At 35.5% G+C, this 16840-nt stretch overlaps 1 protein-coding gene across 1 annotated transcript in view; it reads left to right on the top strand.

The window, feature by feature from the left end:
* The window catches only part of Ac78C (adenylyl cyclase 78C), a 47122-nt gene that overhangs the window by 3542 nt on the left and 26740 nt on the right, over positions 1-16840 (top strand). The window contains 1 exon segment of the mRNA XM_089466883.1: positions 14606-14935. Coding sequence (XP_089323009.1) covers positions 14898-14935 — 38 coding nt within the window. The 5' untranslated portion in view covers positions 14606-14897.

The raw sequence follows: 16840 nt of genomic DNA on the forward strand, positions 1-16840 counted from the left end.
CAATTCAAGAGCAATTCGAACACTAAACAATGCTCAATTGTAGCACAAAGCATTGAAACTCGACATCGTAAATATATTGAGAAACCGAGAGAGAGTGAGAGAGGAGGATAGAGAGCGTGGCCCTCTCAGATGTACATTGAAATCGGCCCAGGCATCAATGTTGGAAACGAAGCTGTTAGAGCGTGTCATATGGCATAGACTCATAAGCCACGTGTCGCTAAGCAGCTCAGCGCAACAGGCAACAGTTAACAGGCAACAGACAACAGGCAACACGAGCTGTAAGAGATGCCCTGCAAACGATATGATAATAAACAATGCTGTCAGCTACTGGAGTAGGCCACGTTTATTAATTTACTGTCATGATGGGAGATCACATTTGGCTCTGCCGTTCTAAATTACGCTCCCAACTGAAACAAGTTAGAGGCGTTGGCTGCTTGGCCGACGGCCAGTTGGCCAACAACTAACAGCAATTATGGCCAAAGTCAAGTCGAGTTCGCTCCCCAGGCGTACATAAACGCGATATTCTCTCTCCTCCAGTTCTATTCGCTTGCCAGTGAAAGTGACTGACTCAATAGTTGCTTTGCCAATAGTTGCTCTTCTTCTTCCTCTTCGACTCCTCGTTATTTGTTGCTTTTCCGTATCTGTTTGATAGCCTAGTTTTCGACAGAGAAACATGTGACTCCAATAACCTCTTTGTCTTTCGCCATTCACTGCCTCCACACTTCGCTCAGCATAACTCATTCTGTTAGTCATTGTGCTTAAACGTATTCGCAGTAAAAAATCTTGACTTAATGTATTGTATTTTTCTCATAAAAAGCTGCTTTAAACTCCTGAGCAATTCTTAGACAATTAACTAAAATTTAATGGCAACACTTTTTATTTAAAAATTTATTTATTATTAAAATAAAAAAATTAAATTAAATAAAAAATTGTAAAATTGTATTTATGTTATGTGCAAATAGGTTTTATGATAAGACATTTGAATTTTATGCTTACTTATAAGATCTATAAAATACCACAAAACTGGAATATTGAAGTGCCTAATACAAATTTGGGACTCATAGTCTAAGAAATTTAAGCAACGGAGTTTGATTAGAGATCTAGTATAGAAGCTATTGATGGACTGATGATTCTGAATTAAGAATACTGCAATGCTACAATAATTTTCTATGGGTCGAAAACATCGAATTACTAGATATAAATATCGTGAATGCTTTCATTATATTATATGGCAAGATTTGCGTTTTTGTAACATATGAAAAATAATTTTAGCAGACCAATTAGCACTGAGCATTGAGGGGGTCAACAGTAACATATATATATATATATATATATATATATTCACGATATATATATATATATCGTGAATGAGCATACGAATTCGATATAGTCTTCTCTTCAAAGAAATATATGGCGCATTCGCAATTCTCAATTCAATATGGAAGTCTTCGCCGCAGTGCTTATCGTAAATGCCACTCTCAATTGCCCACAAGATTTTTATGTGCTCCATCAACTGTCAAAGTGCAAGTTCTTTAGTTTTTCAACTATGCTCAATGCACATAAATTGACTTTTATTGAGGGAGATATTCTCAAAGTTAAAACTAACGAAAACTTAGTGGCGCTTCAAATTATCTCTACTGCAGCAGAGTATGGATGTCTGCGGCACGTGCACGGAACTAAATTATTCACCGATTTTTGTTGTTGTTTACTTCTGTCTGTCAAATTGCTGTCAAGGCTGCAGTTCCGCCAAAAGCCAAAACGCCAAACACGAAAGAGCGAAAGAGCGAGAGAGACAGATCAGGGAAAGGGAACCACTGTGGCCAAAAACTTTCATTGGCTTTGCGAGGTTTTTAGCAATCAAAAATTGTTGCCTTTGTGCTGTTTGGGCGCATCAAATGCAGTCGGCCGACTAAGCAAATTAGTTTGGCTTTAATGAAAATGCCCAAAATCATTTAAGCCCCTCGGAATACACAAACAAATACAAAATGTGTGCCAGTTGAGCAAAGTTCAGATATGCAAGAATGTGTACATGTGTGTGTCAGTGTGTGTGTGTGTTTATATAGTTATCATGATGTGTTTGATTGAGCGCTTTGATTAGCAAACTGCAGTATTTCTTATTGCTTATGGATGCCCATTTAGAGGCAACCAACTTATAAGTAAAGCCATAAAAATCAGCGAATGACTCAGATATGGGCGAAGAGTAAGCACAGTTAGAAACTATAGATATACTGTGTGTAGATAAACTTTTATAGATATACGAAATCTGTGACTATGTAAACACGCACCGTTGTGTATACCTCTATAGAGAGAGTATTAAGAAATATCTATATGTATCTATATATACATAAGTAATTGTCTAAACAGAATGAATAGAAATGTCCAGAGAATAAAATATTAATGCCATATTTTAGTCTCCGACTGCAATTCCATATTGAAGTTAAGAAATTACTCCCAAATCGGAGTACGCCAATAGGAACAATCGATAGAGTATAGGAAAATCAATTAGCAAAGCAATTTCACTTAGGGAATATGAAATTCGACTTGTTGAAGGCGCTCATTTATCTTCGTTATATCATAAGATACCTTATATTATCGCCAACTATACAAATATGTGTTTTGGCTTTTGCTTTATTTTTATATTGTTTATCTCGGGCCACTGTTTTAATGGCCAAGCGACAGCAACAACAGTTTCATTCATATGCGTGGCATTTCGAATTCAATTTTCAAAATGTACTAAACAAAACTTCACGTCCCACATACAAAAAGAAAAGACATGAAAATACATATTTGCGAAAAAGTGGTTACGACTTGTGAACCGAACGTGGGGGAGCGTTGGGGGCGGGGCGAAATGTATTCAATGGGGCATTGCCAATAATTTGTTGTTGTCTATTTGCTAGCTGATAAAAATTCACTTAATACATTTTGTCTGTTTACTCGCCGCAGCGTAAAGCATTTTATATGAAGTGCCCCAGGGAGGAGCAGCTGGAGCTTAAATCGCCCGAGACCCACAGACAATGGCAACGCATAAAACTAGCCAAGAAATATGCAACTGTAAATGCGCTCGAAGGGGTGGGCACAATGTCTAGCCAAGTAACTGAAAGTTGATAGTACAAGAGAGGGAGAGGAGAGAGACTATTATCATGGGAGTGCAGCAACAAATAAAAATAAACAAAGAAGAACTGCGACACACTTTTATACCATTCATAGTGAATAAAAGGTATAGTTCTCGTTACTTGTCTGCATTAGTGGCAATCAACGCAAGGTGAACTCCTGACAGATTTGTACTTTTAGTTAACATTTAGTTAACATGGCTAACTTGAATGGGTATATGAATATCGCACTCTGAACGCTGACCGAGCAGTGGTTCAAGTGCCGCAAATATCATGAATATTAACGACAGCAAAAAATGCTTTTGTTGTGATTTGTTTACTTTGTCAAATACTTGGCGCCCATAGAAAAGAATTGTTTACTTTTGCAGCTTTTCGGCTTCTCTCATAAAAATATATAGTTTGATCAAATATGTTTATAAGATTTGACTATACGAGTGTGTGCATATAGTCATGTATGCCGAGTACGAATATATTCTGTAATACTATGAGTAATAAATAATAATAAATAAATAATATAATTTAATATTTTACTTTATTTATTATTAATTTTTTTATATTTTACTTCATGCTATATATATTTACTTACTTCTTCATTTATTATCATATCGAACAATCTTTTTTATTTGTTTATTCAATTATTAGTATTTTGATTATATTTTATTTTTTCAATTATAATATTTTTTAAATTTTATTTTTTTAATTTTATATACATTTTTTGAATATAATTTATGAAGTTTTATTATTTTGTGTGCTTTAATTCGGCACACAGGCCCTACTGTATGTAGTTATAAAACTAATGTACCGAAAGCTGATGAGGTCCATTAGGTATTCCCTTTATGAACTGACACTTGTTCGGTTTTATAAATGCCAAAAGGACAAATCCTTTGGCATTGCTCACTTTGTGCGTTTGTTTGTGGCAATTGTGTGTTCGTCTCCGCTCACAGTTGGTCCCACACATACACACGTATACATATATTTATATACATATATACACGCACACATACAAACGCACGCAAAGTGCATGTGCAAACACTGACAGAAGTCAACTGTCAACTATCCAAAGTACAAGTGTCCTCCCCCAAGTACTCATAGTTGTTTGTTATTGTTATTTTCTTTGTCTTTGTGCTTTTGTCCCACTGTGCGAGTTGTTTGCTTGTTCGTTTGCTGCTTGTTTGTTTGGCTCCTCTGCCCGGCCTCGTCGCTGTTGTCGTCATCGTCGTCGCTGTCTGTTAACAGTTCTGCAACGGCTTTTGATAAAACACCGATAAAAGTCGCATTAAAGTATCTTCAATGAAAAAAGGGGCAACAACTGCTGCATTAGCGCTGGGCGGCTAAAATAAACACAAGTTAAGGCCTCATAATTGAGTAATTAATTATACAGGCAGCGCACATCTAAATTTATTAATTTCCTACGTATTTACATTTCCAAAAAAAAAGCGAACCGAGAAAAACTGATAAGCGCACGACCGAAATAAATTTCGTAGGGCAAACGTAGCGGCAAAATTAAACAACAACAAAATTATACGTTGATGGTTTGTCATCAAACATTAAATAAAAAATGAACAAAAAAACCATAACAAAAAAAATTTTATAAACATAAAAAAAATTGTATAAAGCGTAACAAACAAACTTGGCTATCTTAAAGTAAATTCCTATTTAATGTTTTTATTTATAAAAAATAAACAATAAAGTCCATTGAAAGTTTATTTAAAAGCTGTAAACTGAATTGACCTAAATGTGTAATTTAATTAAAAACGTATGTCATCTTTGCATCACTTCGTACTCATGTTAGCGTAACAGCACTGCATGCATAACAGAAAAGTCTCATGTTACAGCTAACATAAGCAAATCTGGCTATTCAAATAGAAATTTTAATTTACAGGTCAATGTAATGTTATTACTTGTCAACACAAATGGTGCAACCACCATTAACAGCATTAACATGTCTTGAAATTAATGTGAAATTAATTAATATTAATTAAAACTAATAACATTTTGTGAAGGTCAGTAAAAAAGCTTCATTTACAATTATTTTATTTGAAATATAATGTTTTTCGCCACTTACCATATATTTTTACAATTGAAAAGACTGAGCTATTCAACAGTGGCATGCATATTTCAATTACTGTTGCACTTTCGTTATGTTGTACAGAAATGTAACTTAAACTATTAGTAATGGTAGAGAAACCTCATTTACTGTTGAACTTCGGTTATACTAATGCAATTTGGAAGTGAGTTTCATTTACCCCAAGTTTAATTATTAGCGACTTTTATCACTGTTAAATGACTCTGTGGGCGATGCAAAAAGCAGTTACACTTACATTTTTACTTGTTGCTGTAAAGCTACTTTGTAATGCAGCCTATAAAATGAAATGAAATATGCAAAGCAATAAGACGGCGTATGATTATTATTAATTGTGTTAATACCTTAACATTTAAAAAATTTTTATAGATTGCTAAAAAAATTTATAATGAAGCAAAATAAAGTAAATGAAAGAAACGAATAACAGCAAGTATATCAAATTAATGCAACACTTTTTTTTAGAATATAATTAACTTCTTTGCTTTGAAAGCGTCTGAAGCTTTCATTAATTCTGTGCTAAAAATGTGAAAAAGTCGAATAGTGAATCAGTCAGGAGGGGGAGGACACTCCTCGTTTTAACTTAACCCCATTTCATTTGCGCGAAAACCCCTCACTTAATCCTCCTACTTAATCATAATTTAATGCGCTTCGACGTCACTCAAAGTCAACGCAACTTAACATCACAATTATTTTCAGAGCAGATAACAAAGCAACCCCTCGCATTTCATTTTCCAGCGCACACGCGTCCAATGAGAAACTCTTTGTTTTTGTGCACGGAATAACAAGTGAAAGAGGGTATATTGGTTTATCTCTTTGGTTATTTCAATAAATATTCTAGTGAAAGAGCTGACCTTCCAAAGTGACCAGCTTAAATGCTTAACTAATCTAATAAATTATAATTGAAATTTCACGCTTTCTTTCACTCAGAGCAGGGTATTATGCAGTCCGTCAAGGTCAGCTGCAGTGAATGTAATGCTGCAGTAATGAATGCAGATTTGATCAGTTTTTTATTCTTTTTTTTGCATTTGTTATTAGTTCCTTTTATACTTTGGCACAATGCAAGCCAAAGAGGCGGAAGAACTATGACTGACTATGAAATACCTTTACAAATATGCAGAGGGTAATAACTCTCTTATTTGGATTGAAATTACCATAATATTATTATTATTAAGTAAGCCTTGGCAAATTGCGTTTATCGCTCTCTTTTCTTTGGTCATTGATAAATTCCAGGTAAGCATTATGTCCTTTCGCCCTTTTATACCCATCTTTAAGGTATGCAGGATATTAAAGGATTTACTTTGAAAAACCATACGCAATGCAACGTCATTTTATTTTGGATTATGCCATTGCGTTTTATATATGTATATATATGTATACGAGCTGGCATTTTTATTCTCAGATATTTTCTTCGCTTTTATGAGTTTGTGGAAATGAAACTTAAAATACCCGAGGCTCTCTTATTTAACGGCTGTCATTATTTAAATTGGATTCGCTGTTTGGAGTACGTCTTCCCTTAAATAATCCTAAATTTTATACATTCCATAAGCGACGCTGGGAGCAAATTTTATTTTGATTTTCTAATTCAACCCGTTTATGCAGTTTCCATGCTGTCGCGCTTCAGGGAAGTAAATAAAAGCACTTAGCCAACAATTTATGTTGATATAAACCAAAATAATGTACATTCAGCATTAACATTGTACCGGAATATTTTAGGGGGCAAATAATAGCTGCCTTCAGCACACCGAATTTTAAATACTTTGATTTAATATGAAATCTGACCAGGTTGGCCAGATGGGCAAGGTTGGTTGTTGGGATGAAAATCTTTAATAATTAAATACAAATAAAATATCTCTGTCTCTCTCTCTCTGTAACTCTGCTAAGAACCTTGAAATACGCCCACTGGCCTATTGGCGAATCTGTAAGTCCTTTTCCTCTTTTATAGATGAAACAGAAACGACTTTTCGGTAAGCACAAATCGGATTATTTCATAGTAACATCTGGGACAGCAAAATTATATAGAATGACCTCTTCCACTTCTTCTCCTTTACTTGCTGCCTTATCAAAATATTAACAGCAATTAAGACACATAGATTGAACTTGAATTGATCGGGCTTTAACTTGCAGAGAAATACTAAAATTAATATGCGATAAATTTTGTTACTGTTGCAGCCAAAACTCGATTTGCATAGAGCAGAATAAATACTCAAATATATATATATATATACATTTGTTGCGTATGCATATATTGAAAGCCAAACTTATCCAGTCATGCGTGAGTTCTCATTAAAAATTTCAAATCATTTTTGCTAGTTATTATTGCATTTGCCAATTTTTTCGTTCACATCAGAGCGAACCACATCCATTTGCCGAAATGCAGTCCGTTGGATAACTAATTAGCTCGTCATTTTAATAGCAACAACTAAAATAGTTGCCATATCGGGCGTAGACTAAAATTGAAAATAGAAATGGCCTCACGCATCACTGGATGCGATAAATTAATTCGCTTTACAACTCGGTTAGCTTAAGAAAAAAAAAAAGAAAAATATAAAAACCTTTTATTTACAGGTCACAGAACGAGACATTTTTCGTTTTTGCAAGGAAAAACAAATTTAAATTCAATATAAATTCAATTTAATTTTCAAAGGAATATTTTTGCGAAAACGGAAAATGCATTAAATAATTAATGAGTGACGTTTGTATGTGTGAGTGTTGCATAACAAATGGCCAATAATTAAAGCTAATTAAATGCGACATTTGGCAATAAATCAAAATAACAAAAACGAACCACCTGAAGCTTTATAACGAATTTTACGTAATTTATATTTTGTTGCAAATCAAATTGGTTCATTTTCGATTCAGTTGTTGCTCATCAATATTAATTAGTGCCGATTTATATATATTCAATTACATAAGTAAATGTATTAATGCTAATAAATACAGAATGGAATATTATCATTTGTATGCAAGCATACATGTAATATTCAAAGGGTTACAGCTTAGCATGAGTGGGTGGACATGGGGGGATGGAGAAGCCTGCTGATCATAGAAGCAGAAAGTTACTTACATATAGCCTTTATATATATGTACATATAATGAAAATACATTACTTGTCACATAATCGGCTACAGATCTAAGTTTCCATTATGAATATTTGCCATAAATAGAGTGGACATAGACGAGAAATTAATTTGGAACCTCTTTGTGAAAATAGTAACATTCTGTAATTTCAATATAGATTTATTTTGATATAGTAGGGGCAGTGACTGCAGTGACTGCAAAACTGTAACCTTTAATTTTCTATAATGTATAAACAGTATAATACACATTCAAATGTTTTCATTTGTTAAGCAAACGTGCTTATATTTGCTGCATTTCTTATTATTAACATTTTGTTTCAGCAGTCAATGAGTTTTGTATAAGATAACTGGAGATCAAGATTTAACAGTGCGTTTTGAAGGAGCAACTGGAACCTCGACCGTAATTATTTCAACTTTAGCTTAAGACAGGTCTTTAACTGAGCAGCTATCAGTGCTAATTACCTGTTGAAAATTTGATCATGTCTCAAGCTTTAACTGCATTTTTTTTAATAAGCACCTAATTACCCAACTAATATAACAACAGCAACAACAATACTGCTGCTGCTACTGCAGTTGACTGCGAAATTAATTGATATGTGCTTTGTGTTGGCCATCTACAAAGGCCATGACAAGTTTTTAACACGAGCTGTTCCAAGGAGTCTCACGACTCTCCACTCTCTACTCTCCACTTTACACTCTCCACTGTTAAATGCAACTGCAGGCAGCAACTCGAGCCGCACGGTCCGCTCGCTTTAATGACGACGCTGGCTGAGACTCTGAGGCCCGAGTCGCTTTTTACGCTCTATGGCTACATAAATCCCGGTGTTAATGTGAAAGCGCACCAGCACCAGCAGAGCAACAGCACCAGCAGAGCAACAGCAACAACAACACAAAGACTAAATGGAAACAACGAAAACAAGGGAAACAGGAGCAATGCACGTCGCAGGCTGCAGCCAGTCCTGGCTGCTATGGCTCCTTTGTGCATGTTGGCCACGTCCTTGGCTGTGGCGTGGCAAGTGTAGTTAGCGCACCTTTGTCTGCGACTGGCATCGTCGACATGAATCAAAAACTTAATTATTTTCAGCCGCACGATGGCAAAATGTTTTGCACAAACAAACAATTCAACAGGACACAACACAGCCACTGCCAACCCAGCAACAGTCAACAGTCCACAAACAACAAACAACAGCAGCAGCAGCAGCAAGAACAACAATAATAATAAATCGTAAACGTACATTTTGACGCAGCTCGCAAAATTTTACAACTTCTCTGCAGCGCCACAAAATAGCAACAAGCATATTTACAGTCAATTTGTTTAAGACCCTCCTTGATTCTTCCTCAAACGAATTATATGAGGATTGCTGTGCGTGTTTGCAAAATGCACGTGTGTACGTGTGCCTCAGTGTGTGTGTGTGTGTGTGTGTGTGTCGGCAAAACGAAAGGGTATTTCGACCATATTCAAGCAAGGAGCGTCATAAATTTCAATACACGTTTCTGCCCTTTCAAAAGGTGAGCATAGTATATGGGCTTGGGCTTTATACAAGTCCTGAAAATTCCACGACTAGCACATTCCCATTCTGAAGAGTTGCAGGAGGGCACATAAATATGTGTGTCTGTTTACAGTCGAGAGAGTGGATTTAAACTAATTTTATATATGACTAATAATCTGTCTTATATCTGTTAAAATCGGCTTAAGTAATAAGAGCGTAGCAACAGAACTTAATAACCTGGTTCTATCTTGACCAAAGGCTTCATGACTAATCCCATTGGCAAAGCTCTACCCTAATGATCCAAAAGCTCCTTTCAGAAATATTAGCATAGCTGAAAGGTACCATTGAACTGATAGGACACATAACGAACTCTTTCACAAAGAAGAAGAAGATCCAACTTTCGACATTGCTTTATTTAATTTTCATCTGAATGGTGGAAAAGCCTCGTTTACACGAGCCAACTAATGCAAATAGACATTTTATTATTCTACTGTAATACTTTAATACATTATTAACATTTAGCAACAGCAAAAACTAAATAGTGTTTATTTTTGCTTAAGAAAAACTAAATATAGTTGCAATTCATGTTTTTAAACATATTGTGTTAATCAACTACCTTAGAAATATCTGGGATGCCGTCAGCATTTTCAATCGTATTGCAAAGATATAATTAACATAATATTAATTGATAAATATATATTTAAATATTCATGTACTGAAAATAATCAAATTCTTGTTCACTTAATTTCAATCAACTTTGCTGACCAGTATTATCTGTTATTATTGGATAGATCTATGAAATTGATTTAGATTCATTTATATAAAATAATCATAATAATAAATAATAGTACATGTCTCCATCTTTATTGATTTATATTTTTAAGTTCAATGTGGTATAATAAAATTCTATTAAATTGATTGCAAAGTGTTTTATTAAGGTATATATTTAGTTTTTCAAGAGAGTCTGCTTATGATTCGAATCGACATATTCCATTACGTCTCTCTCTTTTTCTCTCTTAATAACCCGTAAGGTCGATGCTTTGGGAAGCATGAAATTCAAGCGGCATTCTGGTCATTAGTCATATCGATTTCCTACGGATTGTCGGATCACCAATTCGCGTTTTTGTTCAACTGAAACTTATAGGAAATATATTCTGACGAAAAATGAAACTATTAACAATTTCAGGCTTTATGTAAAATAATTTACATATAAATCTTTAAAATGAGAAATATAAACTGTGAATCATTAATTTGAAGTTTGTGCTTCAGCTTTTACGACATCAGCTGATAAGAATTTATTTATAAACTATTTCTGATTTGTGCGGCAAAGTACATTTATCGCTTTAAGCAAATTCAGCTGTGTTTATTTTATTCAGATGAGGGTTTTTTTAAATAGGTACATAAATGATATGCTGACGCTCTGAATTTAATATTGTAAAGAATAATTGAGCATAGAGTTAATCCACTGGACAGACTATATAGCATATAGTTCATACCCGTAGAACATTTATGTATATACATACGTATATCTTTTTACACTTACATAATGCTCCCCATATTCTATATTTTCTAAATTGGCTTCATATTCGATTGGGATCAATTGAGATATATCATTTTTATAGGATACAACTCGAAATTCCCAAATTGTTATGGTATAACCATATAATATATCTATAGATTTTTAGACTGTCCAGAATACGTCTTGCAAAAAAAAATGTTATACAAATTTTTGTTTTGACGTTTTTTAATATTCCAATGATCATACCTTAGAAAAATTTCTAAAATGCCTGCAATATCAGATTGAGGCAGCAGTAGGGTATCCACTGATCGGTCTCATTGTGCTCTAGTCCAACATGTAAGGTCTTGTTTATGGTAGCTTGAGCTTTTCAGCTCACAAATCAATAAAACCCTGTCATAGGGAATATATGGCTGCCTTTAAATGGAGCATATTGTAGCCATAGCTCCGGGCGCATTCAGTGTCTGCATGGCAAGTGCAGGATAAATGCCACAGCAAGGATGTAGCACAGCGTTGTCCAGGCACTTAGGTACATTGCGCCACTCATAAACTTGTTACATTGTCAACCAGCTCGACGGAAAATGCGTGAAAGAAATTGCTTTCCGTGCCCTCGCAGCTCGCTGTCGCAGCTGTCCGCCTGGACACCTTCCGCTTGACACGTTTTTTTCGCGCAACAGGATGCAGATTACTCCGGCAGCGTCCTGCTTTAAAGTGTGCCCCTGCGACTGCAAAGCGCCGGCCTTAAACGGTGCTTTATGGCGAGTGAGAGCGAGTTACTGCCATGAAAAATTGCCTTAAAATGCCAACGAGCTAATAGACAGCCCCGACAGAAATGCGATTACGCGTAAGTGCATCCTGCTGAAGCGCCTCAAATTGAGTTTTATGACTTAATAATGCGCCAAGGCGCAGAACACGGCCCTCCAATTAAGTGTAAATGTCGCTGCCCGCCGACTGCCGCCAGTTGCCAGTTGCCAGTTGCCAGTTGCTCGCCAGCTGCCATGGCCCAGCTCCGGCAACCTCAAACAGCATCGCCAAGTGGCCACCGAGCTGCACGCACTGATTCAATTGCAGCTGATGTGGATGTCGCTTGGCTGGCAATGTGGCCGCAGGGAATCACATGCCGGCTGCTGGATGCTCTGCCCATGCAACCGGATGCAAAGTGCTTTACATTCTCAGTGCTTGCCATGCACAACCAACAAATGTAATATAAATACATACACATGTACATACATATATTCGTTTACCTTTAAAGTTTCACATGTCAAGCAAATGCTTTAAACAGCGCTCGAATCACGGCTTTGGTAACTGAAACTCTTTATAACTGACCAACTGCAGAATGCACTAATTAATTAGATTACTATTTTAATTTGATTTACAAAGGCTGTGCTAACAGAGTTTTCATATTCGTTCACAAAGTAAAAGGTAAGTCTATATTGATTTTGTTCAATGTCCTGCCTGGCCGCCTGCGTGAATATAGGGCAATTTATAGCCATTGAAGCTTAACCCTCATACCTATCTGATAATGTGTCAAGAGTTCTCAGGTTGACCTTACCGGTTCTCAAAAAATTCAAAAATTAATAAAATAAAATGTAAGAAATGTAGTTCAGTAATCATATTAAAGTTATTAAATACGTACAAAAAAATTAATTGATAATGTGAGCAGCCTCTAAACATCACATACTAAAGTCAACTTCAAGATCAAGTCCCAATCTACCAAATCAGCTCAACTTAAGATTAATTGAGCTAAATTAATTAATAAAGAAACATTCATATTTTTTCTACATTACAATATAATTTTACTGTCAACGTTTTATGTCCTCCAAGTATTTGGAAGTTCCTATACAAGAATGAATTTTAATAATCATTAATTCTTAATTATGTTTTTTTTTTTAATAATATACATATTTAAAATATCTATTATATTAATAGTAAATAATAATATTTATTTTCAAATAAGCATTGCCGTATAAAAACACGCTCAGCTTAAAAAATATTTATTGCCGATATCATTGTCTTACCACCGGATAATCTATCCCGACTTCACATGTACAATCCGAAAATGTAAGATTGACAAATATATTTTGATTGATTATATTTCTGAACGTTTCAAGCCAGAAGAAACTATTTGTTTTACAGTTTGTAGAATCATATATCAGATCGGATCACAGCCAATCATTATTAATGATCTCCGATAATAGAATTAAAGCCAGCAGTTACATTAGTGGGCCAACTAGGCCTATGGAAACATTGATTTTCTTATCAACGTATTCATTAATTAATTAATTATTAAAGTTATTATTATGATTAATCATTATGATTATTCACTATATGTTCTATTGTAGTACTATTAAGCTGTTTCTCATTGAAGTAGAAGAATTGGTATTACTGGAAATCTAATTATATATTAAAGTGGAAGCCTTATAATTCTAAATAACAGGGGATCAGACTTAATCTCATTATTTCCATTTCGATTGGACAGGGATTTTACATTTTAGATAAGAGTTTATAAATAGTTTTGAATTTTAGATAAGAATTATAAAAGTGACGTGAAAAATTCTTTTTTCACTACACATAAGTTTATTTTATTTTTGACTAGATAGAATGCATTAAACTAGCAAAGAGAAAATCACAATTGGTAGCATGTACACAGTTATAGATTATAAAAAAATAAATATTACAAACAAACAATTGGACCGATAGATTTCGAATTTTATGGTATTATAAATTTGTATTATTGTACCTCACGACTAGAACAAATTTATGCAACTCGACTGCATATATTTAAATATATCAAATGAATTTTCGTATTCCATACAAAAGGGTATTCTCGGTGCGAGATTAGGCTTAGAAATCCTCGTTTGCTTGGCACTTCTTGCACACGCTTTTGCACTTGTCGTCGTTGATATACGAGTATTGCTTTGTAGAAACATTGTTTTTGTTGTTTTCTCATTTTTCAGTCAAAGCTGATGTTGTTGTGGTGTTGTTGTTGATGTGGCTGTTAGTGGTGTTGCAGGGCCTGCTATCTTGTTGTTGGGGACATGTAGTGGCAGCCACACTTGCCCCGTTTCCACTTGAAATCTGTCAACTGCAACTATTTATTAAATTATATACTGGCATTGTTAAATGCGAATGGCTTGGCTAAGTGGAGGGAACGGGGACAGACAGCAGACAAGCAGCAAGTGTCTCGGCCAACTCAGTGTTGCCGTTCATAGTCCTGCTGACAGCTTTTTGTGGAATTTTAAGCATTTATAGACTCGACTGTGAGAGTCATTTTTTCAAGTATTCAAGTATTATGAAATATATGCGATTTCCTGTTTATTTGCTTACAGCTCGGCAATTCTCTGCAGGCCGCGCCCAAATCATGTAATAGACAACCTCATCTGCCGCTGCTCGACGTCGCTGTGCGGTACTAGGCAAATTGACAACAGCTTAAAACGACTTTCAGCACCTTAAAGCAAGGCAAATATTGCCGAACTCGAGGATTCTCAACTGCTGCCAGCTGTCAGTTACTGGCATCCGAAAAAATCCTCCACCCACGCACTTGACGAGGAGTGGAAATCCACAAAAAACAGACACCAGGCACAGGCCGGAGGCAGGGCCCCAGCCAAACAGTACAAAACAATGAACGCCGAGCAGGAGGAGGAACGTGTTTGCCTTAGGTGAGTTCGACTCTGTCTGTGCGTGCGAGTGTGTATTAAATGTGTGTGGCTGGCATTGTTGTTCTTTAGCTGGCGATAATTTGACAATTGCACCAGCTCCAGCTCTCACCTTGGCTTTCATTAAATTTGGCCATTCAATAAATATACAAATTGCAAGAGAAATAAGTCGATCTTAAAGTTAAGCCTCTGGCATCAGAACTCTGGCCATTTCATTTCATTGACGTCCGCCCAGAGCAGTCAACTAAATTTAATCTTTCACAGCCGACATAAAATGTAAGCACGTACTTATAACATAAATCTGTTAATGAGCTTAGCATAGCTGTTGCCCACTGTTAAGAGACACAATATCACACTATCGTGAGCTGTTGTCCTTAACAGGGCGGAATTTATGTTAAGCGTAAAGGGGTTAACAGAGGGTGTCTGAGACAATTTACTTGCTTAATTCAGACAATTTCTTTGCATCCTAAAGAGATTCAATCTAAATATTGCCATTATATATTATGCTCTGAATTCAGGGTGTTGAATAGAAAAGTATGAATGTTTTGCATTAACTAATTTTTAGAAAATTATATACATATGTATTATATAATCATCCCCTTATTATTAACTGTTTTAAGATGATTGAAATGCGGTGATTAAATTGTAGAAATTCCACTTTAATATCACAAATAAATAAATAAAATAAAAATGAAAATGCAGTGGAGTAGCACAATTCCACTCTACTGCATAAGCTCTTCCGCGCTTCTTACACATAGCGTCGAGCCAATCGTTTGTATTTGTTACTACAATACACAAGTATAGGAGAGTCCCCGACTTAACAATAGAGTTGTTACCTATTCGCAGCTGTAGCCATAAATCATACTCATACACAGGCAAATATAATACCCGGAAATGTCCTAATGCTTGTAATGTTTACTCTGTAGCAATATATCAAATAATTGCCCATCTAGTTATAATGAAATATTGCTGCGATCCAACAAACTTCACTAAATATTGGACGGTCTGCCTGCAAGAGTGAGGTAAAGAAATTTTATAAGACAAACGACTCAATTGTATTTAAAGACCCATAGAGACGGAGGCAGAATAAACAGCAAATTGAATCGCTTAACAATAATGATCAATATAATACCTAGCACATTACTGGGTCAGCAACATCTATTTCCAGGCGTTACACATTAAGTAACAAAGCTATAATATACTCGGCAAGCGTATAATAAACGCTTCAAGCTAATGTATTTAGTCTTCATTTTCGACATATGGCCAGGGGGCAAGGGGCGCAGGGCTACAGTGGGCACGATAAATAAGTGTCCATTACACGCACACATAATGCGAGATCAACAAACTGCACTTGCCTTCATTTTCTAGTCGCTATGCTGAGAAATTAAATATGAGCGAGAGTCGCAATGCTGTTTGTTCATCTATTAACATTAATCAATTAGATGCTGGCGACAACAGCAACAAGCGCCGAGACATAACAAAAATATTGTCGCAATGCCACTGTGAAAGGCTCGCAAGCACAACAAAAGTGACAACAACAACAGCAACAGCAACAACAACAACATTAAATGGAGCAGCAGCAACAAAGCGTTGCTATTCAATGTCAATCTCATATTTCAATTATGTTTTATAAATGGCAGCAGACAGACTGGCGGTTCGCTTTCTATATTTGTTGGTGTTTGCTCTCCAGCTCGCCACTCAATGCCCATATTGAGAAATGGGTGCAGAATTTAAAGCGAAAATAGCTTAAGCAAACAGTTCTAGTTCTATTCCGGTCTACATTGAGCCACCTCACTGGCAGCCAAAAGTATGCAACAGAAATGTCACGCTCATTGAATTGCGCATACGCCCTGTTGTCTCTATTAACTAACTGCTATTGCTATTTCTATTGAATAATAATCAAATTGG

Source organism: Drosophila arizonae, chromosome 4 (genome assembly GCF_054131065.1).
Source record: "Drosophila arizonae isolate 15081-1271.41 chromosome 4, UAZ_ARI_1.0, whole genome shotgun sequence".
NCBI classification, from domain to species: Eukaryota; Metazoa; Arthropoda; class Insecta; order Diptera; family Drosophilidae; genus Drosophila; species Drosophila arizonae.